The sequence below is a fragment of the Mixophyes fleayi genome, chromosome 9 (assembly GCF_038048845.1).
Source record: "Mixophyes fleayi isolate aMixFle1 chromosome 9, aMixFle1.hap1, whole genome shotgun sequence".
Taxonomy (NCBI): Eukaryota; Metazoa; Chordata; class Amphibia; order Anura; family Limnodynastidae; genus Mixophyes; species Mixophyes fleayi.
Window position 1 is genome coordinate 117,414,160 of NC_134410.1, and position 27,841 is coordinate 117,442,000.

The 27,841-nt window shown below is 41.8% G+C and overlaps 1 protein-coding gene across 1 annotated transcript in view; it reads right to left on the reverse strand.

The window, feature by feature from the left end:
• Positions 1 to 26,225, reverse strand: part of NCS1 (neuronal calcium sensor 1) — a 61,241-nt gene extending 35,016 nt beyond the window's left edge. Inside the window, exons 1-3 of the mRNA XM_075185191.1 lie at positions 25,751 to 26,225; positions 23,484 to 23,486; positions 2,742 to 2,763 (exon numbers count right to left, since the gene is read on the reverse strand). Coding sequence (XP_075041292.1) covers positions 2,742 to 2,763; positions 23,484 to 23,486; positions 25,751 to 25,814 — 89 coding nt within the window. The 5' untranslated portion in view covers positions 25,815 to 26,225. The remainder of the gene's footprint in view (positions 1 to 2,741; positions 2,764 to 23,483; positions 23,487 to 25,750) is intronic.
• Positions 26,226 to 27,841: the final 1,616 nt, after the last annotated feature.

Below are 27,841 nucleotides of genomic sequence, written 5' to 3' on the forward strand. Positions count from 1 at the left end.
GCCACAGCAAGGAATGCGTGAGGTCTCCTCCTTGGCATCACACTCCTGTCAATGATAGACAGGCCATGTAGCAGATATAACTCTAACACGTAGACACAAGGACAAGGAAGGACAGATTTCATGAATGTGCTTGCATTAAAAAAAAAAATAAAGCTGATACGGTTTAGCAATATAATTTAAAGGTGACATTCAGCAAACACTATCTTGGGGTACATGAAGCATAAGCGACTTGGAAGTGTGCCAGGGGAAGGGTATACTGTGCCACCATCTGGCCATGAAGGAACACATAAATAGATATAATTGGTTTGCATGACATTGTGGCTTCCTAGAACACACAACAATTGTATTCTGACTTTCAGCTGCTGCGTTGTACAGACACAAATAATAATGTTCTGCCGAGAATAATATTCCCTGTAAACTTGCGGACATTCTATGCTGCAACAGTTGTATTTATGTTCCTCCCACTGCTGAAGGGAAGCTGTATTTAAGTTATATTGCTGATTTGAAGTTGTTTTTCTGTCTTGTGTTCCATCTGCTGTCAACAAGGAAATAAATGTACATTTATGTTGATGAGCATTCAGACTCTCAGATCCTTTACACCACCCTCAAATCCTTCACACCACCCTCAAATCCTTCAATGTCAATTAAATTCCTTATTTTATGGCGTTATAAGGCAATATAATCTACACTGTGTCTTGTTTACACTTAAGATCTATCACGGATTAAAAATTATCATGGACTTTTTCGTGCTAACAGTCATGTAAAGATACATATGAAATACAGTAAGTGGTAAGGCCATACCTCTCAATGGTCCTTTTTTAGGTGGCACAGTCCTAATTTTTAAGGGACTGGTGTGCCCTGCTAAAGTTGTACAAGCTGGGGCCATACACACCGGTCACTGATATGACTTGTGCTATGGAGGCACATTTATCACGTAAAAGCAGATTGAGAATATTCCATACGCGCCTTCCAGGAGAGTGGCGTGACTAATGGGCGGGACGCCTCGAATCGCGTCATTTTGACAAGGGAGTTCCGATGCCGGAGAAATGCCAGCTCTCGCAGGAGCCCGGAAGACTGACCCGATTTTCGGGAGTCTTCCGGACTTTCCGGGAGAGTTGGCAAGTATGGAATATTCACAAATACTGATAGCAACAGCGAACCAGAATGATGTAGACTACCATACCCTCATACAGTCCTAATTTTCCTGGTACAGTCGTACATTTTAGTGGATGAAAAGGGTGTTGTACATGGCCTTGATTGAAATGGGTGTGTAATAATTACATGGGTGTAGTTTGTCAGATTGGGGTGTGTGGACTATTTTTCCATGAATTTCCAATTGGGCCTGTTGGCAAGAACAGGGGACCATTATAGAGTTATAAAATAATAAAATTACGCTTAGAACAATAATCGTATTAGGTTATAGATTACAATGAAGAATACAGAGAGAAGATCGTACGTTAAAGCGGTGAACAAGGGATTTCAATAAGTGTTTCATTCATTTAAACTTTAGTTTAAATTGTGTCTAAAGGGCATATTTATGAAAGGGCAAAAGTGGGAGTTATCTTTAACTTCGCTCAACACCTAAAAGTGGTTACCCTGTTGGCGGAAAGTTTAGACCGCTCTCGTTTGAAGGGTTACCAATGCGATACCAGTCAAAAACCATTACAATATGCTTTATTTCACAAATAAAGCATTTTGTTTAGTGCAGATATTTTTTTTAAATTCTTTTGGATTAAATTTCAGTATAAGGGGGGAGGGGGGGGTTATCCTCCAATACTTCAGAATAAATAACAATTAATGTGGAGATTGACAAAAGAAACATTTGTAAAGTATAGAAATTATGTGATCAAATTGGAACATATATAAAATTACACATCAGGAATGTTACACTGTAACATATTGTTGGTAAGCAGCTTCTGCGTTGCAAAAGTCGCTTCCAACATGGCTGCCATCCATCTAACGAGCAAACCAATATCACAATCTAATTAAACTTAAAAACAGATGGGGGTAAACTCATAATAAGATTCTAGTTTCGTACCATTTTGTGTATTGTAAGTAATTCTTTATATGCATTTTAAATGGGGTAGGTAGAGTATCTATGTGGCTTTGCCATACCTCAAAAAAGTTCTGGTGGTATATTTACTAAACGGCAGGATTGAAAAAGTGGAGATGTTGCCTATAGCAACCAATCAGATTCTAGCTGTCATTTTGTAAAATGTACTAAATAAATCATAACTAGAATCTGATTGGTTGCTATAGGCAACATCTCCACTTTTTCAATTCTGTAGTTTAGTAAATATACTTCTTGGAATTATTTTTCTTTATTTATAGAGATTTCCAACAAGTCCATCTTCGTTTCTTTAAAAAGAAGCACAGTAGGTGGAGAGGTTTGCATCCAAACTTATTTTAGTGAACCTAGTTTGCGTGAAATGTGACATAGCATAATGTTCTATGGAATACTCTAAAAACTTTTCAGAGCGTTATACATGCTTGCAGTGAGGGTTCGCTTAGAGTACAAAAGTGCACTCCTTATTTCATCAAACCGGCGTTATGGAAAATGTGTCAACCACTGAGACATCCCAGTTCTCCGGTTTGAATCAAAGCGAGGAAGGCGTGGGATTATGCAAAATAAAAGAGATAATTTTCCTAGAGATTTGTATAAAAGTTTTAATATATTTTAAAATAAATTTGATTTTTAATCTTTTTTTTTTTTTTTTTTTTTACAATTGGTACTCAAAGACCAAATCTGGGCTTTCAGCTCTGCTGCGTAAATTTGGCACACACATAATCACAATTGGAGATACTGGGCCAACAAAACACCGAAATGTGTTTGTTATCAGCAAAAAGTACAACTTTTCGCGCTGGATTGAATCAGCCCCTTAGACTTGAACACGAAGTAATGTCAAAAATTAGCTCGACTTTAAACTGTAGCTCAGGGGTAGATTTATACCCCATTCATACTGCACCAAAATCCCGGGTTTTTGCCGGGGCGAGCTCAAACGACCCGGGTCTTGGTGCAGTATGAATGGTACAAGTCAAAAATCCCGGGTCTAAAAACCCGGGTCTTCAACCCGGGATTTATCGAGGGGTAATTACCGGGCCGGACCCGGGTTGCCTGCACTATGAATGGTGCAACCCGGGTTTTTCAACCCGGGTTGCACAGAAAACAAGCTGATTGGCTGTCTGCCTGTCTCTGGAGGATTTGGAATTAGGCATTTCTCATTCATTTTATGCTTGCCAAAAAGAGGCCATTAATTTTCCATCTAGAAGTCTAGTCATTTGGGGTAATCATTGAAATATGCAATGCCTAGCTTTAAAAGCTCCTACAACCTTCCCTTAAATATATGTTTCCCAGTCTCTTTATGCCTTTCAGAAAGCCCTTCTAGACTAGTACAACTAAAAATATATAAGCCAATTGGAGGTATCCTTTATTCATTATTGTATTATTATATTGTGTATCACCATTTTTCAGCCAATGAAAACTGCTCTGGTGATGACTCCCACAAATTGCCTGGGCACAGACTTGTGCAGTATGAATGGGGTCAACCCGGGAAATTCCCGGGTCTGAGGTGCAGTATGAATGGTGTTTCTGAGCTGGGACGCTCCGAGCCCCGGCAAAAACCCGGCTTGAAAATCCCGGGATATTGCCGGGGCGGCAGTATGAAAGCGGTATTAATAAACTTTTCAAGAGGAAAAAAGTGGAGATATTCCCCAGAGCAACCAATCAGATTTTAGCTATCATTTTTGTAGAATGTATTAGATAAATGATAGCTAGATTTCCATTGGTTGCTATGCAACACCTCCACTTTTCCTTTTTAGAATGTTTAGTAAACCCCTTGGGCTGAGAGACCACACCGCGCTGAAGCTCTGATGTCATAGTGTGAGAGATACTGTAAAAAGTCTGGCCCTAAATATGTTTTATATAAAGCAATTCATTGGTAAATTAATATTCAAATTATTTTACTTTCGTTTCGGGTGCTGCACTTTGTAACTATACGTTTTAAAGGAAGATTTCAATTTGATTTCTTTCTTAAATTCATATCAGGAAAGAAGGAAAGAAGAAGTGTTATATTGTGATGCACAGATACTAAACAATCTGAATTGTATTAAATGTAGCTTTCAGTCATTTAAAAACACAACTTAATTTTTATTTATTAAAATTTTAACCTGATATTATCTCAATATAAATAGTACCTTGGCGAATTGTTACAATTTATCAGGTGTAGTGAATTAAAACTGTACGTTGGGAATAGTCTTATCCTAATATCTGAATAATACAGTATAAATGTTTCCTAAAAGTAAGAATCAATGATTATTGAAGTGTTTCCTATAGAACAATTGTAGCGACAGTTAGATCCTTAATGATCGCAGATTAAAGAGCTGTTAGTTATACTCTTATGTCGTGAGGTCGTTAGACAATTGTAAATTATCTGATGGTGTTTTACAAATTAGCTCCAATTTATACTGGGCTGAAGCTGTTAATTGCGCTCACAAACTGTGGGGTTATATACTGCAATCGTGGGTTGCCTAATAATGTTACATAGAGTAGCCTCTATTAAAATGAATTGCCTATTTCTCACGGATAGTGAGTTAAAGACTTGTTAATTATTATGCTCAACTAACTCTCCCTCGTAAACTATGTCACATTCTATGACTATACTAACGTATTGTATCTCAAATTCAATAGGAGGGATACTTCGGCTTATGTTGAGTTAGCTATCCTGCACAGATAACAGATCACCAAGTAATTTGGTAAGTAACAGGCTAACTATCCCTCGCGGACCTATAATAGTTATGCACCAATAGTTAATAATCAGGATTCACTGTAAAAATATATGTTTAGGAAAAGAGACACACCGACGCGTTTCGCCGAGGGGTGCGTTGTCAAGGCAAAAAGTTTAATGCAAACTCACGGTTGGAAATACAACATTTAAATTGTCCACCCTGCAGCAATAAGACTGGTGCCCTGGACCTGTTTAAGGCTTCATGCCATCCTAGGCTAATATGGCCGTAGCGCCCCCTGGCCACGCCAGGCTAATACGCAGCAGGTGAAAACAAACTTGTCCTCAGCTCCACTTGGCTTTCTAAAAGGGTTATGGCAATCTGTCACTCGTTTCGTAGAACGGAGGCATATTCGAGCACCCACCCAAGGTTGACTCATTGTCTTCAGCCTTTACCATGGGAATACATCAAGAATAAAATTTTCCTTCATTTTTCTTTTTAATTTGGAGAACAACTATTCACTTATATTTTTTAAATCAATTTTAGTTTATCTCTCTCCTTATCACAATTTTGCACCCCTAAAAAGCGTTTCGCCCTAGGCTACAGCCCAGTCAGCCTATTGGATAATCAGGCCCTGGCGGTGCCAAGCTGGTGCTATAAACGCTAGCACCTTTAGCGCTAGAAAAGTGCTAGAGTTCATATCACTCAATCTCTCCATGTTGTTCAAAGGGCCCATATGATACCCGGCAAAATTGTGTAATCTTAGCCTTGCTTGTAGTGTTCGAGAAGACTAAAAATTATTACCTGGTCTTTATTGTCACTTTAAGACACTTATTAAAGCCTTTAACTCAAACCTTCCAACTTTGGAACTTGGAGAATCGCGGCTATATGCATGGAAGGGGGCGTGGCCATGCACCACAGGGGCGTGTTCAGGGCTTCTGAGCTCTAGTCCGCCCCCTGCCATCTTTAAGGCACCTTTCCAACGTTATGTAGAGTGTGAATCGGACATACCTGTCAACTGTCCCATGACAGGACCGCATAAATCGGGATAGTTGGGATGTATGTTTAACCCAATGATTTCTCATAGAGTCAGAGTTGTTTACCCTAAAAAACGACACTCACAAAATGTTGCTTTTTGTATATTAAACCGATCTCTGTCACATGGATTCCTGATGCAATCACACAGCTAATGTGCCGTTAATAGCTACCTGTGTAATTATACACTTACACGACAGAGTTCATAAATGTTTTTATGTTCCGTTTGAACTTGATACCAGATTACACGTTGGCAATTATGTAAAACCAATCTATGCTGATCAAGTCACTGTGCGTTAAAAACAAATAAAATAGAAAAACTGAAAACGTTGACACCCATAACAGAGTTACTGATGTAGACATATGCGCAAATGATCTTAATTAATGCACGTTACAATATGTTTCACCAGACTGGAATAATGCGCTGGTGCAAATGATTTAAGTCAATTACATACACACTGCTATGATAATCACCTACTGGCTGCCTAAGACAATATGGAGAGTAATCAGATGCACATTAGGACCGGTCTGATAAATATGAACTAACTATGCAAGAAATCATGTGCTTATGGGCAATTCATTGTGAGCTTCTTACTTTGTATTATTCCTTTTATTGAATTTTTTTTTATGTCAATTGTGGTCAATAGAGTGCAAATAACAGGAATTTATCTTCCGTCTATGGTTGCAACTAATTTACCCGATTACACCACCGCCAGGATTATTTTTTCTAAATATGTTAGGCCTGGTGCCGAGTGTGGGGGCCTGGCCACACGGAACGAGTCATTAGGCCCCACCCCACGCTGCTCAAATGCCGCGATTCGTGGGATAATACATTGGAAACGGGGCTAGATTGATGCGATTTGCTGTGAATCGTGCCATTGAGCCGACTCACTTAACAAGGGAAGTGGGCTAGATGTAGGAAAGAATAATGCACTCCCGGGAGTCCGGGAGAACACCTTCAAATTCAAGAGTCTCCCGAACATTCCAGGAGAGTAGACAACTGTGATATAAGGCTAAAAAACAAACAAACACCAGTATAAGCAATTTTAACAACTGCAAGTATATCAGGAGATGAGTGATGTGTTAGCGAGGACAGGGCAGCAAATGACAGCGGCAGTGACATGATGTGAGGAGGGGAATGGAGGCAGCAGGAAGCCACAGACTGAGAGTTATATAGTGGGAGGAGCAGAGTCCCCAGCAGCACAGAGTATATCAGGAGATGAGTGATGCATCAGTGAGGACAGGGCTGCATGTGACAGGGGCAGTGACATGATGTGAGGAGGGGAATGGGGGCAGCAGGAAGCCAAAGGCTGAGAGTTATATAGTGGAAGGAGCAGGGTCTCCAGCAGCACAGAGGATACCAGGAGATGAGTGAGGTGTTAGTGAGGACAGGGCTACATGTGACAGGGGCAGTGACATGATGTGAGGAGGGGAATGGAGGCAGCAGGGAGCCACAGACTAAGAGTTATATAGTGGAAGGAGCAGGGTCTCCCAGCAGCACAGAGTATATCAGGAGATGAGGGTTGGGTAAGTGAGGACAGGGCTGCATGTGACAGGGCCAGTGACATGATGTGAGGAGGGGAATATGGTTGTTTGTTTCACAATAAGACCTGTGTAAACCCAAAGTGTTTGCGCGACGTCACCAGCAGAAATCTATAATAGAATGCATTCCTTCTTCAGTGCTGCCGTGTAATGTGAGCTAAATCTAATTCCGCTAAGAAGAAGCTTTGAGCGCTGAAAATCCCCCAGAGTTTCTTCTTACAGGGAAGAATCCTATTTTGGTCGATACAAAGGTATGTCTTAATCCTCTCTGAACTGTCTGTTCAGCGTTACATTCAGGGCAGAAGGGTTGAAATAGCTCGATCTTCTGGTTAAAGAGATATTAAAAATAAAATATAGATTTATCCCCCCCAAAAAAAATCAAAAAACAGTTTGTACCATTTACAAATACACATGTAAAGATTTCCTTACAGGGGTTAAGATCGACATTGTACGTAACCTTGTTATCTCATGCCCAGAGACTACGGAATTTTGTGGAATCCTCCCAAACTCCTGGAAGAGTAGACCACCCTCCCGGAGCCCGAACGTTCGTCTTGTAAAGAGGGTGTGGCCTTCACTGTGCGATTCGCATCATCAGGCCTTGCCATCCGCTGTGCAATGACTGAATTGTCTCACGCTTTTTTCCAATCGCGTTGTCACTCTCCCTGCTCCCTCCCGTGCCCTTTGGAAACCCCAAAAAGTAGGCGAGTACGTGTTACCAGCTATTTTAAGCCTTTGGTGCTTTTCACGGGCTTACCGACAGGAAGTCTGAGGTACATAAACCTAAATACCTCCTTGATCACACCCTTAGGGCATAAAACCTTTAGTTCCAGAAATGATGACCTATATATTTATCAATTTTATAGTAAGCTATCACCCCAAAGTCACAATATTTTTTTGCAATGACCTTTGCATCTTCTTTTTAAAGCACTCTTATCTTTCTTAGAATGCCGCTAACCCTGTCTCCGCCTTCTCATTTACATACTGCAGCCACTGGCTGTAGGCAGGGACCAGCAAAAGGACATGACCAATTAAATAAGTAAATATCTAAAATAAAGTGGGTACTTTTAGTAACAAATGGATTATTTTTTCCTGACAGGTTCGCTTTAAGAGCCCTATGTTTGTCATGTGTACAAAAACAGAAAAACTGCTTGTAAAAATATTTGCAATCCATACACCTGGGCCCCCAGGTGACTAGGATTTCACCGACTCCCCCCCCTGCTCCCCGAGTGTATGTAGCGGAAGCTAGACGACGGAAAGCTCAGGATGAGCGTGAGACATCGGAGAAATTACCAATTACTGCACTGCAGGTGTGGGTCAGAGTTACAGGAATAAGACAGCGCAGGGAAAGAAATAACCTGAGAGAGCGGAGCGAGAGACAGTTAAACACATGGGAGTCTACAAGGAAGATAAATGACAGGAAAAATACTGGAACAGACTGCGTGTGAGGAATGGGACATTATACCAGACTGGTGAAACAGCTTTTTTTTTTTTTTTTTTTTTTAATACTGATGTAATAAACCCGTCACCTGCGCAGCCACTCAAATTCCCCAGAGTGCCCCAAAATTCATTATATTTTCCAATCTTTCATAGACTTGAAGCACATGAACGTTCATTTAGACAAACGGTGACCGCTTACAGTGTAGATTTGGCAATAGTTACACAGCTCATTGATCACAACGCCATTACAAATAACAATTAACGTAGGGAGGAAATCTGTAGCGTAAATGCAGTTTAATACATATACATTTTCAGCAGTTACGTTAACTAATGACATTAGACTGTTTGTACCCTATGAGAAAAACAATATATTGTACAGAGCTTTAGCACCACCAAATTCTCAATACATAACCGTTAGAATTGACCAAACGAGCGAAACAGAAATCCGGTTATACCCTTCTGAAACAAAATCTTTATACAGCTGTTGTCTGGAATGTTGGCAAATTCCAAATAAGGTTTTTTTTTTGGCAATCTAGAGCATCACATTTCTACGAGTGGGAAGATCACGGGGAAGGGGCATTAAGTAGTAACAGAGGAGATCAGTTAGGTGTAGGCCCTTACAACTAGCAGGGGCACAATGAATGGCGCATTCACAACAGTAAGTGCAATTTAGTTGTTTATATTAACTCATTGAACTCTGAAACTTTATTATTACATCTGGGTAAAGTTAAATAATATACAATACAAAGTACAGAGACACACAATCCTCTTTGACAGCAGTTTAACCTGAACAACCATCTGCAAGGGGCGTGTCCTCATAAAAACCAAGCGTGGATTGGTCAGGTCTGAACGCGGTTGGGCGGACTGGGGCGTGGTCTAAAGTGTACTGACTGGGAACGTTGGCGGCTGTGTTTTGCTTGTAGGTTTCCATAAGAATCCTAATGATTTCTCATCTTGCGTCCAGGGGACGGCTGGCAAATTTCAGCCAGGGGACAAAACTCTACTCAGACCCCCTATTTTAAAGGGAAAAAAAAAATTCAGATGGCCCAGTGACCCAGCCCAAGGTAGCCCACTATGGGACTGGCCCGTGGGGGCGAACGCCCCCCTGTCCCCAAGCCCATCCTGCCCCTGCTTGCATCCCTAGTAATACGATTGATTATACACTGCGAGGAGCAGTGATTATATAAACACATTCCAATTCCTGTCACTCTTTTACAATATAGTGGGTGCAAAAGTACAAATGAGCATTAACCCACAGTAACCCAGACATTTGCTCTCATTGTGTAAGTTGGTTCTAGAGGAATCAAAACTAATTGGTTGCTCTGAGTTACGGGCAGCACAGTGGCCTAGTAGTTAGCACTTCTGCCTCACAGCACTGGGGTCATGAGTTATGCGCTATATAAATAAATGATGATGATGATGGGTTACTGTACATGTGAATAAATGTCCTGTTTTGAACCTGATTTCCTCCCCGTTTCCTTTTTGTCATAAACTGTCGCTCTCCGGTGTTTCAATACAGAAATCCGTAGGGATAAAACCCTCAATATTTTCCAAAAATTGTAGGTTTGGCTTATGAATTATAATGGCATGCAGGGTACATGTTTTTAGTTAAAGGGAAGTACTGTGCAATGAAGCCTGTCAGTATAAAGAGGATCAGAACACTCTATCTCTCACTCCGACACACAGACTGTAGCCTGGAAAAGGAAATCTAGAATTTCATGCAGCAAAGAGAGGGGGTGGAGGGAGCGAGATACAAGCGCAGGAAAAAAGACAGACGGGAGAACAAATTCTATCATTATGGGAGATACTTCTCACAGCTAGAAAATAAACAGGAGTAGGAAGGGGGGCGTTTGAGGAATAGGGAGGGGGGGGGGGGGCACAGGAGGGGAGAAGCAATTTAACTAAAGCAATTTACAAGAAACTGTTCTAATTCCCCATTCTACAAGGGGACAGCCGCTATGAGATTACCAAAGTGCTTTTCAATCTTCAGCAGCGACAATGCGTCTGCTGGGTCATGACGGGTTTTTTCGAATATGAAGTACTAATCCCCCTGCGCAAACACTATATGTAATATCGATACCTCTACAATGCAGTAACATTACATTACATTGGCGATATCTCCGTGTACCACCATTTAGGGAATGGGCCGTTTGTTGGGCCAAGGCAGCCAGAGCATTGGACCGCAGGATTTACAAAAATAAATAACAATTTCACCAACTCTATAGCTGTCAACAGACCCGAGGTGGTTTCCTATCACTGCAATAAGCTGTGATAGAAAACCAGCCCTATCTGCATTTATTAGTAGATAGACAAAAACAGATGGTGAGAGACACAGGATTCCTAAACACATGCCACGGGCAAATGCATGTAAAGTGCCTATAATGAGCCAAACCGAGACACTGTCTCTGTAGGAACAAGTTGGAGATATGATCTTTGATTTATACAAGAGGTACGTCTGACACTTAGGGGTATATCTACTAAACGGCGGGTTTTAAAAAAGTGGAGATGTTGCCTATAGCAACCAAATCAGATTCTAGCTGACATTGTGTAGAGTGCACTAAATAAATGATAGCTAGAATCTGAATGGTTGCTATAGGCAACATCTCCACTTTTTCAAACCCGACATTTAGTAAATCTAGCTTGATTGCTGTGCTAGAGGAGAAAGCAGGGTCCCCAATAGCATTAAAGGGTAGGTTTAGCAAACCTTCTGAATAGGAAAAGTGGAGATGTTGCCCTTAGCCGCCAATCATATTCTAGCTCTCATTTGAATGTACTATAAAAGTGATATCTAGAATCTGATTGGTTGCTAAAGGAAACATCTCCACTTTTATTTTTCAGGTTTGATGAATCGATCACATCTCATTGGGGGAGATAGAATTAGGCGCAAGAAGCCGCAGATTCGCACACTTCCACCTATTACGGTGAGGAATCTCTGATCGTTTTTCAACGCACCTCTACGGGACGCAAGGAAACATGTGCGAAGATTCCATCCTCAACATTTCGTCGATGTGTCAGTCCCTGCCCCATTGGAGCTTACAGTCTAAATTCCCTAAAATACACACACACACAGACAGACAGACTAGGGTCAATTTTGATAGCAGCCAATTAACCTACCAGTATGTTTTTGGAGTGTGGGAGGAAACCGGAGCACCCGGAGGAAACCCACGCAAACACGGCGAGAACATACAAACTCCACACAGATAAGGCCATGGTCAGAAATTGAACTCATGACCCCAGTGCTGTCAGACAGAAGTGCTAACCACTAAGCCACCGTGCTGCCCCAAGATCAGCCCACTTCCTGACATACTCTGTCCTCCTGTGAGTATTCTTCCAATCTCGTCCGATACAGGTTATTCTGTACTCCCCCACTTCAAAACTGTGGACATGTGAGTGAGCAGGTTATGATGATTGATAATAAAAAAGGTCTTCTGACCCTAATGAATGCATATTAAAAATTAAAATGCTTTTGCTGCAAAATCCTTTACTAGTATTTTGCTTATATAGTAGATAATTATGTATAAAGCATCAGGATATTAAGATGTTGTCAATTTTTGGCCTACCCAGTCCAGTTCTATTAATGTCCTGTCAATCTTTTGTCAATACCATGCAGAGCTGGCGATGTTTAAATATGCATTGATACATACAGAAGAAATGTGATAAGCTGACATGAGACATATTGATACATCAATATCAGAAGTCATTTGGGAACACTAAGCAGTCTGTGTTTCTCTAGTTGTAGAGGATCTACGAACAGTGCCTCTAGTGGTCAAAACAAAGTAAGGCCAAAGCAATACATCAAATAGACAGAAAAAAAAACAATTTGACATTTTATTTTCCAACAATTATTGCTGGTAGCTAGGAAAGAAAATGGATTTCATGCTAATGTTCCCTTAAATGGTGGCTGTAATCTTACATCTACATTGATGAATGTTACATGGTCTTTTTATACTGCAGCAAATTATATATATATATTTTATTTTATTTTTTTTTTATTTATTATTTTTTTTCATTAGTGTGGGCACAAGGGTAGAACACTGTACAGTGATGAAGTTACAGGAATGAAACATGATGTATAGCAACGGAGTGAAAAAGATAAACGTAACCCATAGCAACCAAAGAGATTCTGACCTCTGCTTTACTGTAGCACAGTTTACAGATGAAAGCAAGCATCTGACTGGTTGCTATGGGTTACAACACCATTCATTTACACAGCTACCCGTGCACCAGTATTCTTAAAGGTCATTATCATTATCCACATCTTGTTCTGTTTATAGCATACAAATCCCTGAAATGCGCCGGGTTAAAAATCACATTTACCATTTTTCAATCTTAAATAAAATACAAGGTGTAGCTGGTTGACAATATATAGTTTATATAGTTCAGAAAATTATGCTGCGGGCCCACAAAATTAAAGAGGGCCCCATGGGCTTTACAGTAATTATATATATATATATATATATATATATATATATATATATATATATATATATATATATATATATATATATATATATATTTTTTTTTTTTTTTTTATTTATTTATTTATTTTTTACATAAATGCCCCATGTCCTAAGGTAACCCACTTCTTACATTTAGGGGTACATTTACTCAACTGCGGGTTTGAAAAAGTGGAGATGTTGCCTATAGCAACCAGTCACATTCTGTCATTTTGTAGAATGTACTAAATAAATGATAACTAGAATCTGATTGGTTGCTATAGGCAACATCTCCACTTTTTCAAACCCGCAGTTTAGTAAGCTGTATTTCAATGCCATCATTTAGTTACAAGTGGCCATTTTACTGTCCTAAGACGCCTGAACATTACAAAAAAAAAAAAAAAAAGTCTTTCTGGTTCAAACAAGGTAACGAGAGATTAGGGAGGCTGTGAGTTCTACACTTAAAATGGAAAGTTATTAAACGGCGCTGAATTATGAAACAGAAGATAGCACAAGAGCTGTGTGTTTTAATCTCTGTGCGAGCCATTAGGTGGGACAGCACCTCCACGTGAAGAACAGACAAGAGGATGAGGTGATAATGAGGTGGGAACAGTTTCTAAAACTGATTTTTTTGGGGCCTGGCTGATGCACGGAACCACTCACAGCGCCTGCAGCAGGCGAACCGCAGACCCTGTAAAAATGGCAGGAGAGACGAGAGAGGATATTACTGATTAACATCTAATGAGTCCTGACCCAGCCAGACAGCGCTTAGCACAGGAGCTCAGCGGGAGACAAGACTTAGCCGGCACCTTTAACATTTAAAGGGAAAGTATGTTATGAGCGCAAACATCAGAGAACACCTTAGAACATTCACAATATATTGATATAAGGACTTTGCGAAATTTTAAATATTTGAAATGACTGTACAGCACGAACGCACGCACAACGAGGCTCCTATCCGGGCAGGAATTGTTGCTCTTCTAACTGGTACAGAAGGTTTATAACGCTGTCACTGAGTTAAGGATTTACCTAAATGAACTGACAATCAGTGCACTCAATATTATGTATTTATATTATATAGGAAATAATATTTATGACAAGCAGCAAAGTGTTTGGTTCAGAGTGTATTGGGAACCAGGGCTGTGAATGGAATCTGGATAACCTAATATAAACACCCATGAGCCCACCTTTTGAAGAAACTGTCCCTGTTTAATCCACAGTGCTTCTCTTGGGAGTGATGCATAGATATATATGAATGTACTCCATCATCAGCTTTATTTATAAGGTCAGACATCGCTGATCACTTGGCGGTGTCTGCAGTTGCGTATAAAGCTGTGTTTTACAGTAATATGCCTATGAAAGCTTTCCGGAGGGTCCGGGCAGGACTCCTAATACAAATTAGACGTGGATGGGTTTGTCTAATTGAAATGTTGTGATATATGCAGATCCAGGTGTCTAGCACAGGTCCGGCCAAACCTATGGCTCTCCAGGTGTTGTGAAACTACAAGTCCCAGCATGCTCTTCCTGCAGATAGCCAGCTGAAAGCTGGCAAAGCATGCTGGGAATTGTAGTATCACAACATCTGGAGAGCCACAGGTTGGCCAGGCCTGGTCTAGCAGGAAACCATGGAGACACCATTTTGTGGTCTGAACCCATAGCCATGAGAAAGCAGCCTATCAATTCATTAGGAACTAGTCACATGACCGAGGGATGAGGCACGAACAAATTCATAGGCTGAATATTGGTTCAACCCACAAAATGGCTCCCTATGCTATGTGTAGCTAACAAGTAAACTTTAAGCTTACTTTACAGTGATGTTTCCTATCCCCTCTTCCAATATGGTGTGTGTATCTACAGTAATTATCTAAAGTTATATACCACACGTTACCAATACCCATGAAACCATGTGACTTGCGTCACAATAAATGGCTAGTGTCTGTGGTATTATGGCCTATTCTTCTAACGGATGCATGTTCCCTGGATCTAAAACTACTTCTTTTGTTGAAAAGAATGGCGAAATTATCCGTGCCCTAGATATACTTATGGGTTCACCTGTGATAAAAGTAGATGGTAATCTCCTACATGTCAAGTCCCTTTCAAAATCTACTATCAGTAGTACAGACTGAGTAGAAGCCTAATGGAGACTATTGCAACGTGCAGCTATCAACAACTACTAACAAAATTAGCCACAAAAATGTGTCACTACCCTGTCTTGTAATTGCTGCTATAGTACACGACTCTGGATAGAAAGAAATTAGCTGTTGGTGTTGGCAGTCCTGTGGGCTAAAGATTCATTGGCACCAATAGCATGTGACCACTCCAAGCCAATTAAAAGCTTCCCAGACTTCCTACAGTTTCCTTCCAATTTTTTAGTCCCAGAGAGGATGTTGGGAGGCAAGAGTGGTAGGGGGCATTGTGTGACATTGAACCCCTCGCCTTTGCCTGGAAGACGCCCCTAAATACGTGAGCCTCCAGGGCATTCTGGGAGGGTGGGCAAGTATGCCGAAAGATTTCTATTTTCCAATAATAAGTTTTACAGGGATGATTGGATTGGTACCCAAAAAACTCCCAACCTCTTCCGAAATTCTCCAGTCATATTGTAGATAAAAAAATAAAAATTATGTAACCATTATAGAACAATATTGAGAAAACAGACAGAGGTGTGGGCACAAGAAATTCCTAGCTATAGAATATGGTGTTCCACCGGGCTCCGGCACTGCAAGAGTTAACTCTATCTGTCAGAGAACTGCCATTCCCTAATGGATCATGGTGTGGAGAGCAATTCTACCAGCGACTGCAGAGCTAAAGCTGCTCATCCCGCACGCAGTCATTCATATGGGGGTAGGTCACGCCAGGCAATTGCTTATCACTGCAATCTTATTTCAAGGACCCTGCGTTTCCAGTAAATAGTCTTCATTCCTCTGAGATTTATTTTACGTTTCAAATTCCCATTGTTATTACACATGACCTTCGTAGTAAACAGCGCAAGTGTTTGTTGTACATGACAAATGATATTTAGTCATGCATGCCTATATAAAATTGCTACAGCACGCCAACATTCTTTAAAGGAAAATATTTTACAGGTTAATGGAAGGTTAGTACAGTAGGTCATTTATATGCCTAATACCCATCATCATCATCATTTATTTATATAGCGCCAACATATTCCGTAGCGCTTCCGTAACCCATCTCATTGTACATACACTGTAATAAAATGCACTAGCTCATATATGTATAGACGCCTGTAAATGATACCTGTATGAATGATGAAGTCATTGCTTATAATTGGCGAGTTCTGTAGTCATCTCTTCAGAACTCATTATAAATACTTGTGTATTATAAGTCTGTCTACTGGAAATTATTACAGACATTAGAGGATACCTCAGATTTCTGTTACGTGTATAGAAGCACCAGGCTGAAGGCCAAGTGCTTTCATATAGGTCACAGAGAGCCAAAGTCAATTATAATATGCCTATAAACTACAGTAGATTACCTTATCTCATATATAACACAATTACACTGAAGTATTTATCTCATTTATTTAGGTAAGAGACATGGCCTATTGGATTGAGGGCAAGGCTGAGTGGATCAGGGGAATGGGCAATTGTGTACTTTTTTTTTTATTGAAAAATGCTGGTAAGTATGGACGGTGTAAGTAAAGGAGATTGGGCAACACGGTGGTGTAGTGGTTAGCACTTCTGCCTCACAGCACTAGGGTCATGAGTTCAATTCCCGACCATGGCCTTATCTGTGTGGAGTATGTATGTTCTCCCCGTGTTTGCGTGGGTTTCCTCCGGGTGCTCCGGTTTCCTCCCACACTCCATAAACATACTGGTAGGTTAATTGGCTGCTAACAAATTGACCCTAGTCTCTCACTCTGTCTTTGTGTGTGTTAGGGAATTTAGACTGTAAGCCCCAATGGGGCAGGGACTGATGTGAGTTCTCTGTACAGCGCTGCGGAATTAGTGGCGCTATATAAATAAATGGTGATGATGATGATGAGATTGGGCAGTGGCAGAGTTCCTGTCAGAAAATACCTGCTGATATTTAGTCAGGTTCAAATTTCACCGCACGATTGTTCAACCTTGTATTAAATAAAATTTATTTAAAAAAGAAAAAAAAAAAAAGTCCATATCATTAATGACTTGCAATAGTCTTACGATTTTGTAGATGTTAGTAAATAAATACAATTATTTAATATTATTAGCACAAAAAAAAGCACATATGAATATCACAAGTTGATAGAAGCCCTAAAGACTAAAGACCAAAGAATTGTAGCGACCATAAAACGTTCAGCAGCTTAGGATATCCAAGTTCGCCTCTGTTCTGTCCAGTCAAGTGTGGCAAAGAATGGCCCTTTTTTTTCCTCCCAAATGTGATGGGAGAGATTCGAGTCCTAATTTTACTTAGGGGCTCTGGTACGGTTTCTGTGTTTCTCTTTGCAAAGCAATTTGTATGCAGAATATGAAACACTTGATACAAAAAGGCAACTATAATGAAATGCAACTTTAAAGACCCCCTATTGCTTTTATTTTATATCGTTTTTATCTAATGAAGTTATTAAGAAATATGTATATAATATTCCTGCTGCAAAGCACGCTATGCCTTCAATAACAGTGTTAGTCACAGAAAAAAGCTCCCCAGCCACTAGAAAAAAAAAATACTTTAGCATTGGAAGAGGTGCTTTCAACCACACAAAGTTATTTAGATATAGGGGTAGGCAAAATATGATTTTTTTTATATTTTACAAGTAAAGGAATAAATACTGAGGTATGAATGCATTTAGTATATTGAGCGTTAAACAAACACATTTTAATATAATTTCTTATTAAAAATTCTGTATTATTAAACACAAAACCTTTTCTACTTCATATTTTTCTCCTCAAATCTTGTATTTGCTGGACTTGACAAGAAGATTCCTGGAGCATTTAAAAAAAAAAAAAGATTGACACTCCCTAAATCTCACTGTAACATCTCTACAGACCTGCAACCAAAGTGTGTCACTAATAGAATTCTGAACCCCTCACGCTCCCACCACCCAAGAGATTACAAGAAAATGAGGCAAAACGAGGCCAGCTGCAAAGATTAGCACAGTTCACCTCAATCCAAAGGCTTGTCTGTCCAGGCCACTGTGAGGTGTTTTAATAACTATTCATTATAAAGTGTGTTTGATTAATTCTGCATATACCCTCAACTTTATTTACTTTTTCCCCAATACATAAAAATTCTGATTCAAACATTTTGACATCTTTCTCCATAAACAGCCAACCTTTTCTCTCCCTCTGGTTCTGGAGTAGCCGCCTTAAACTTTGTTTGCAGGTCTCTGGAGGTGTTTTAAGATGTCACACACCCCATGTATGCCCTCGCTATCTCCAGAGACCTACAAACAACTTATTCAGAAGGGAAATCAGCAGCGGGAAGGATTATGAAGACAAAATAAATATTTATTTGAACCCCTTTCTTGAGGGTACATGGTGAGGCTGCAAATACATTTGGAATCACTTATTAGGATAAATATCAGTTTCATATTGCCCCCCTGCACCCCAGTGACTGGGCCCCCTTCACCCCAGTGACTGGGCCCCCTTCCCGCACTGCCCATGTTATACTCCACCAATGGAAATGACTTTATATACTATGTCACCAAGATCTGCAGCCCGCTACCAACTCATTACATTGTTTCGATTTTTGTTACTGCATTAAGTACATTTTAATATGTTCCATGTGCCCTGGTCCTGTAGTAGTTCATGAACTAGTTATTAGGATCTATCCCCAGTCCAGGATTTACAGACAATGCTACTATTCTCAAAGAATATCTAAATCCTTTCTAGGGAAGGTTTTAAGTTCAATGTGATCAGGGGAGGGCGTCCTTCAGTGGTGGAACTATCATTGGTGCTGCAGGTGCCGTGCACCGGGGCCAATGGAGATAATGGGGCCCGTTGGCATGGCAGGTGCAAAGGGCTGGGGGCCCCGGTTCCCACCTCCCTGCACTGGGGCCCACAGCTCCGTAGTTTCGCCAATGGCGTTCTTGTCAGCTCTCCGTGACTCTCCATATCCGACGCTAACTTTGTAGTCATGAACCTGCCCACACCGTGTGCACTGAGGTGGGTGGGGGTCGGTTACACAATCTGTGTCAGCTGGACAGGTAATGAGTACAATGACGCAATCTGCGTCATCGCAACTATGGGGGAGGACTGTCAAGGGGACAGAAAGGCAGCTGTTCCCTGGGCTACTTTTGTAATGACTGATGAGAGAAATGGAGCAAGCACAGTCACAGAACAGGGCATCCACGTGGCTGTGTGACCACTTATCTGCTGTCACAGGCCCCTAAATTAAACCAAACAGTTTTCCCACTAGACTGGGTTCAGAACTCCAAACTTTGCAGCGAGCTGAATAAGGACAGGGGGCGTGGCCATGTCTGACTGTCACAATAGTGGGGGCGTGGTCACATAACATGGAGGCGTGTCTAACGATTTACCTACCTCCCCTATAAAAAAAAACAATTAATTGCTGTGTGCACTAGTGGACAGGTCATGTCTACCAACTATCCGTCCCACGGGACAAAGATGTCCGCGCGCAGGATGGTGGGACAGAGTCCTGAAATTGGGACTGTACTGCTTAAATCAGGACAATTGGGAGGCTGATTGGTGGGCCCATCACTTCGATTGGATTTGGAGGTTGAGGTACAGGCAGAGGATGATACCCGGGAGGGGCAAATGCAGGATTTGTAGAGGGGGGGTTTCCACTTTCCACACCACGCCGCCAATGGGCGTGACCAGCATGCATGGGGGCGTGGTTATAATTTTAGACAGTGCTTGGCTGCTCTCCAACTCTCCCTATCCCCATAATATACATGGGCAATGCTGCGTGGAGTACTGTTAGGTGCATTTAGCTCTCCCTTTTCGAGCAGAGCCGTGTGAAGCAGGGGCAGGGTCCAGCCACCTGAATTATACAGTGAAGGGGGATTTCCAGGCACTAGGAAGGGGGGTTTCCACACCACGCCACCAGTGGGCGTGACCAGCATGCATGGGGGCGTGGCTATAATATTAGACAGTGCTTGGCTGCTCTCCAACTCTTCCTATCCCTACTGTTAGGTGCACGCAGCTCTCCCTTTTCAAGCTGAGCCGTGTGAAGCGGGGGAAGGGTCCAGCCACCTCAATTATACAGTGCCCCAGGCTTGGAGGGAGGTTTCCAGGCACTAGGAAACCCCGCCTCGTGCCTCAGTGAGGTTACATGTTGCTAGTGAATTGATAGGGTGAATATTGGCAGCCTCCACTAATCCCTCTGGTATACTAGAAGTTGTTGTCTCACCAGCACTCACAGAGCTGTGTTTGTGTCACAGTCAGGCCCTGCTCAATCACGTTCCAAGGAACAAAACGAGACATTTGCTGGGATTGAGGAGCACCGAGAACAGCACAGCCCCCCCCCCCCCCCCCCCCCCCCTGTGCCCACGCACCACAGGAACACACATGTCCCCGAAGGAGGGGGATCTGCTGCTGCCTTAGTGCCTCCTCACAACAATGGGACACAGATGCCATGTACTGAAAAGAAATCAAAAATATAATTGGAGTTATTATTACTTATAGCCCATTAACCCCGTATCTGCTCCAGGAGGTCAATGACACACAACTTAATCCTTTATCAGCTACTTTGCTGCAAATATATATATTTTAGCCTTTTCCTGAGAGGAGGATGAGGTAGTGTTGTACACCAAACATGACTGGAATTGTTTTCTGAATTTGTCTTGCTCTGCCATCTTAATGCACAGGCGTTAACTGGTTGTTGCCATGGGAACCTCTTGTTATTATGGTTCTCTATGGCTGTGAAAACACTGATATTATGTTTATTCGTACTAATACATTTATAATAGTTATATTACAAAAGTATGAGGACAAATTAAATCATTTTTGATCTAAGCTCAATATAACAAGTTCATATTTACCAGACAAAAAGGTTATTTGTCAAATATATTCAAGTGGACCGGTCACCTATACATAGTGAAGGTGTCCATTTTGTGCGCTGAACCAGTATGCATTCCATTTGCTTGGATATAAATATAGGATATTAATAAAGGACAATATATAAAAATAATAGGAGCCGGTGACATCATCAAGGCACTGCTTTACAAACCTCTTATCTATCTATATTCCTAGCGAAACGATAGGATACGTTCTCGTGAATATTAATTCAGGCCACAAAATGTCTGCCTCCACTATGTGCAAGGAAACAAGCTCTAAATAAGATCAGGATATTTTGGCAGGCTTATTTCACATGCACTTCTGGGGCTAGATTTACTAAACTGCGTGTTTGAAGAAATGGAGATGTTGCCTATAGCAACCAATCAGATTGTAGATGTCATATTTAGTGCACTCTACAAAATGACAGCTAGAATCTGATTGGTTGCTATAGGCAACATCTCCACTTTTTCAAACCCGCAGTTTAGTAAATATTTCCCCAAATGTTCTTTGTACAGAAATACCTTGTTACTTTGGGTATTAAAATGCCACTAAACCTAAACTGCATGTTTATTCATATAAAGATGTATATAAGTTCTAGACGCTTATCAGACCTGACGAAATTAATGCTATTTTTTGATGGGAAGATTCTTTTTCTATGCACGTCAGTCTTCCTGTCAGTCAACCAATTAAAGGACACCGTACTCTGCAATCGTGAATGTTAACAAAGAACAATCACTTGCAATCAGCTGCAAAGTACATGTAAATACAAGTATCTCAAGTCCTGTCAAGGTATGGTAACTTTTACATATCCATTTAGGAATGTTTATACGTCATGCTAATTAAGCAGTTTGTATTAGAGGTTTAGCTAAGGTTACCAGATCAGCCGTATAAATATAGACACATGAAATAGGCATGTTACATGGATTCTTAACCGACATGCATGCAAACATGTCTGTGTTTATTCCTCTGTAACACCCATGTGATGACTGCAGTATAATCACACAGCATGTGTCTGGATTGAGATGAATATTCTGGTTTCCTGAGGTTTAGCAAGAGGCAGAATCAGCCTTTGAATGAGGGGTTGACTACCTGTTGCAGATTTACAATAAGAGCCCATATATCGTCTCCCGCTCGGCTTGTTGCAGTAGTCTGCTGATGAAATCCATAACTATTGCAAACCACAAATGCTGCGATATCCTCAGCCATTTCAGACCATTGATCTGATATTGCAGCGTGTGGCCCCAACACAACCAGGATGCCCGACAATCGGATTGAAGTCAATTGGCAGATTATCGGGCACGTTGGTAAATCAGGTCAGAAGATGAACAGTGCTGTCCTTTTATACGGCCCCAACTATGCCAGTAGTGACCAGGACAAATGGACATTGGTCCTCTTGTCCGGCTTATAGGCAGGATCGGCCCGTGTGGGGCCGGCTTAACACCTGAATCATGAATAGGATCCTGGGCTTTATCTGTGTGGAGTTTGTATGTTCTCCCCGTGTTTGCGTGGGTTTCCTCCGGGTGCTCCGGTTTCCTCCCACACTCCAAAAACATACTGGTAGGTTAATTGGCTGCTATCAAAAATTGATCCTAGTCTCTGTCTGTCTGTGTGTGTGTGTGTGTGTATATTAGGGAATTTAGACTGTAAGCTTCAATGGGGCAGGGACTGATGTGAGTGAGTTCTCTGTACAGCGCTGCGGAATCAGTGGCGCTATATAAATAAATGGTGATGATGATGATTATGATGATTGCCAACCCTTCAAAACATCCTTTACTGACAAGTATATGAAACAAAAATTACCGACAACCAATGTTTTTTGTTTTACTGACAAAGTTATTTCATTCTGAAATGCATCATTGTTTTGCTTTGTTTATTTGTTTTTTTAAATGATTTTGGTTTTTCATTTATAATTAAAGGCACAAATCTACCATTTATTTCACTGATAGTCACTGAATTTACTGACAGTTGACAACAACAATCGTATACAATGCAAACAAATGAGCAAGGCAATATTTTGCTTAAAATAATTGCTACCGTTTGCTTATCACGCTCAATCTTGGTTTATTAATTGTAATCTTTCTGTGCTTAGATACAAATGCAATTTCCTCAACTGAAGACTCTCTTTTTGGCTTCCTGCCTCAATGTCTACATGAAACTACAGGCAGCATTTAAAGGACCCCGGGACCCACAAGTTGTCTTATAAAAGAGGTGCTCACAGCTTCATACTTTAAGAGACCCTGAAGTGTTGGTCATTGATTTTACATGTGCTGTGCAGTCGCCTGCAAGCTATTCTTCTCTGTTATCAGCCATTGTGTTGCTGAAAGAAGCTACCTGCAGTGCACTTCAATACACTGACTGACTGGAAGTCTGTTGTACATAGGAAAACAATCTTCCCCCACAATAATAACTTTATCTTATGCATCATCAGTTCTGATAAGGTCCTAGGAATCTGTGTGTGTTTTATCAGCAGAGGATATGTATCTTCAGACAAGCTTATAATATTCCTCAACCACCCTCTTAACCTCACTACATTACCCTATTACCACCCGTTACACAATTTCACACAAGACAACGACCCCCTGAGCAACATTGTTGTGTGACAGGATCATTTAGCTTATGAGTCACTTTTACCTTTGCAGTCTGGCTGGGCCGAAATGCAAAATGTAGACTTAACCTCATGTGTCAATCTCCCATTGTCCAATAGATTGTAAGATTGCGAGCAGGGACTTCTCACCTCTTTGTCTGTTTTACCCAGTTTGTTTATTAGTTTACTGTGTTTGTCCCCAATTGTAAAGCGCTACGGTATATGTTGGTGCTATATAAATAAATGATGATGATGATGATACGTTATCTAGTTCAGATTTCAAATACTGCAGATCTAATAACATTTGTACTATTTGAAGCTGGCAATAAAAATATACCATTAATTCCTATGGTACCTAATTTCCACATTATGCCTCATGCTGGCGCTATATAAATACACAATGATGATGATGATGAAGGCTACCCTTATTTAAAATAAAAAAGACATACAGTCAACTTACAGATAAATTCAACAACTCAGAGTGCAGTCTTTGCTGTCAGTGTGATTAAAATGATCCTATTCTACTAATACAATACCTGTAGCACATATATATATATATATATATATATATATATATATATATATATATATATATATACACACACATATATATATATATATACACACACACACTTCCCACACAGTATTACTCATTTGCTGAAGTCATGCCCATGATCCATACTGTCCCCGTATACCAGAGATCCGCACACCCTTACACAAGGCTCTCCTACATTAGGCCTCACACATGTGAAATGCAGGACAGCTGCAGCATTACGCATTCATGTGTGTCACCCTGCAAAGAGGCGCCTGTGTTTGGGAAGTGAATATTTGCCCACGACTTGCGGAGCTGTGTGGAATGTCAGTTTGTGCCTAGTAAATCATTGCAATGATCTGCAGCACGTACCCAGCATGTCGGTGTAATGATCTGCAGCATGTACCCAGCATGCCGGTGTAAGGATCTGCAGCATGTACCTAGCATGCCGGTGTAATGATCTGCAACATGTACCCAGCATGCCGGTGTAATGACCTGCAGCATGTACCTAGCATGCCGGTGTAATGACCTGCAGCATGTTCCTGGCATGCCGGTGTAATGATCTGTAGCATGTACCTAGCATGCCGGTGTAATGATCTGCAGCATGTACCTAGCATGCCGGTGTAATGATCTGTAGCATGTACCCAACAAGCAGACTAAAGTCTGGTACAGTGTAACTAATCATAAATGAACCTGCATTAGATATATATATATATATATATACACACACATTTCTATATATGCAGCCCCTACAGTAGTGCATGCACAAGTGTTTAATGCTATTGAAGTAGGGTAAATACTAAAACTGCTGTGTCCCAAAGAGCTTACAATCTATGCATTCAACGCTTTTGTAACTGTTTGCATTGCAACAAATACTTATCATCTCCTGCACCCCATTGAGAACTATTTATTTCTATCTACAGTGCAGAAATGACTTAATAGAGGCACCTGGATACTATGTAACGTCTATACAGACACTCCAGCCTTCATAGACACCAGTGATTATTATATAAGTGGCTACACATTATACCAGCTAACTTCGGCCTCATATTACCTGTCAGTGACCTGCAGGTACTCCTCCCTCTGCACACACCCATGTCTGTAGCCCATGGCTACCAGTCCGCATAGAAGCTTCAGGTGCCCATATATCAGAGCAGATGCAGAATAGACCCTGTCTGCACCCAGGATAGACCCTGTCTGCACCCAGGATAGACCCTCTGTGCACACAGGATAGACCCTGTCGGCACCCAGGATAGACTCTCTCTGCACCCAGGATAGACCCTGTCTGCACCCAGGTTAGACCCTGTCTGCACCCAGGATAGACTCTCTCTGCACCCAGGATAGACCCTGTCTGCACCCAGGATAGACCCTCTGTGCACCCAGGATAGACCCTGTCTGCACCCAGGATAGACCCTGTTTGCACCCAGGATAGACCCTGTCTGCACCCAGGATAGACCCTCTCTGCACCCCACAAGAACCCCCCTATTAAACAATAAATGCAACTTACAGTAGGTTTTTCTGGTCAGCTCCTCCACCACCTCCGGCTTCAGTTTGCTGTTAGATTTCCCCATTGTGAGAGCTGATGACTAATTCATGAATCGCAGCCCCCAGTTCCCAGATCTCCCCCTGTCGAGGCCCTTCCCCAGCCTCCTTCCAGCCTTAATACAGCAACACGTCCTCAGTCTGTGTCTGTGCTGCTGGGTGGGAGATTGTCTTTGTGCCTCTGCTACAGCTCAGATTTCACTGCTCTGTCCCTGACAATGGAGAAGCTGGTGGGGAGACAGACAGAGGCCCCCGAGCTGGGCTGCAAATCTGCCTTCTTGTCCTTTATTTTTTTTGCAGGCTGGGAATCTTTGCCTTTGTAGCCTGCCTCCTTGGGAGCTGTGCTTCTATGGTTGTCACTGGTTACTTGACTCTTTTACACATGCTCTGTTCCTCCTCTCTCCGCCTGTCTCTCTCATTCACTGGCTGCCTATGTAGATTAGACTGCTACTCTCTGTCTCCCCCTCCTGTGACACACTCCCCTCCATCCTCCTTTGCAGATAACGCCTCTCTGTTCTTCTCTCCCTCTTCTCTCTCTCCCTACTCACAATTGCTTTTCTTTCATGTCCAAATACCCAGCTATCTCCTGTTAGTCACTATCTGCCACTCCATTAACCTCTGCAAGATTGCCTTTGTGCCAAAATGTGAGACAACAGCTTATTTTAATGTACAAGATGAACGTGTGAAAGCAATGTCTGTACAATGTCTGTAGTCTCTACATTATGTTGTGCATATAATGGGGCTAACTGTTGTGCAGTGGCTATCATATAAAATGCTGCAATAGCTCAGGTAGGTAATACTAAGGTTTCTGACTTGTCCTTTTTGCAGGACTATACAGCCGCAAGATTGGATACTTGTCACCAGGGACGGACTGGCCAACGGGCACGTCTGGAAAATGCCAGAAGGGCCGATGGCTAGTTTTGCCGATCCAGAGGGGCAACATGCCTGCGGAGGGAGTTTCACTGAAATACAGGGCCGTAACTAGGGCTGTGCGACAGGGGCGACCGTTCAGGGTGCAAAGCTGAAGGGGGGCGCAATTTAGAAATAGGTTAGGTTCATTTGGCTAAAATTGGGGGCTAGGGGGGCGGCATTTGTCTTTCTCGCCCCAGGCGCTAGAATTCTAAGTTACGGCTCTGCTGAAAGATTTTGTGACTGACAATTTTCTTGTTATTTACTATTGGAAAATCACTCAGTATCACTTTTTTTGCATATTGAGTGCACATTTCAGTATATTCTATGCTACGTTTTCTTTTGTGTATTGTGGAAGATAAAATTTACTGAACATATTTAAGTTATTTTGAGATTAAACAGAGCGCCAGCTTAAACCTGGTTACTCAGTGACCAGAAATCTGTGACAGGATGGAGCTCCTATGCCACCCTGTCGTGGTGCAGGGGACCGATAGGGCTTGCCTTGCCACTGTCCCCTATCTTTATCCCAATAACGCTCCTCTAAGCACAGTAGGAGGGGCTCTGCTGCAACCTATAGGCTCCTTCAGCTCCTAGAATCGTTTTTCGTCTGGGTAACTCTCGCTGCTAGTGTACCCCCTTGCTGGTACCCCTGACCTCTTGCCTTCAGATCAGGGTTGCTGTGGATGGTTCCCCCTGGCCTATCACACTGGCCAGAGCTGCAGGGTAGTGGGCAGAGCACTGGTACTAGACGTTGGGTCCCAACCTAAGAACAGCCAGATAGCCGGGTAAGATTGGTCTGCTCTGTAAGTCACAGAAATTACAGCAGGTAAGTAGGCGTCAAAAGCTGGATCTTGAAGCAGCGACGTTCATTAGCTCAAGAAGTCCTTATAAGGACAGTTACGCACTAGATTAAGGTACTAGTGATCATCCAGAAGTCACAGAGCAGTGCGCTGGGGGCATGGAGTGACCGTTATGGACAGCCCTCTCCCCTGGTAGTCTGAGACTGCCTCCTTCTGGTTGGGAGCAGATGATGATGCAGTTCCCCTGGGGAACTGCAGTCAACCTCCAGGAGAAAGGAGCCCACCTGCGGCCGAGGTGGGCCTGAAGACCCTTTCCCCCTAAGATGTCTTACGGCTGCGGGAGTTCG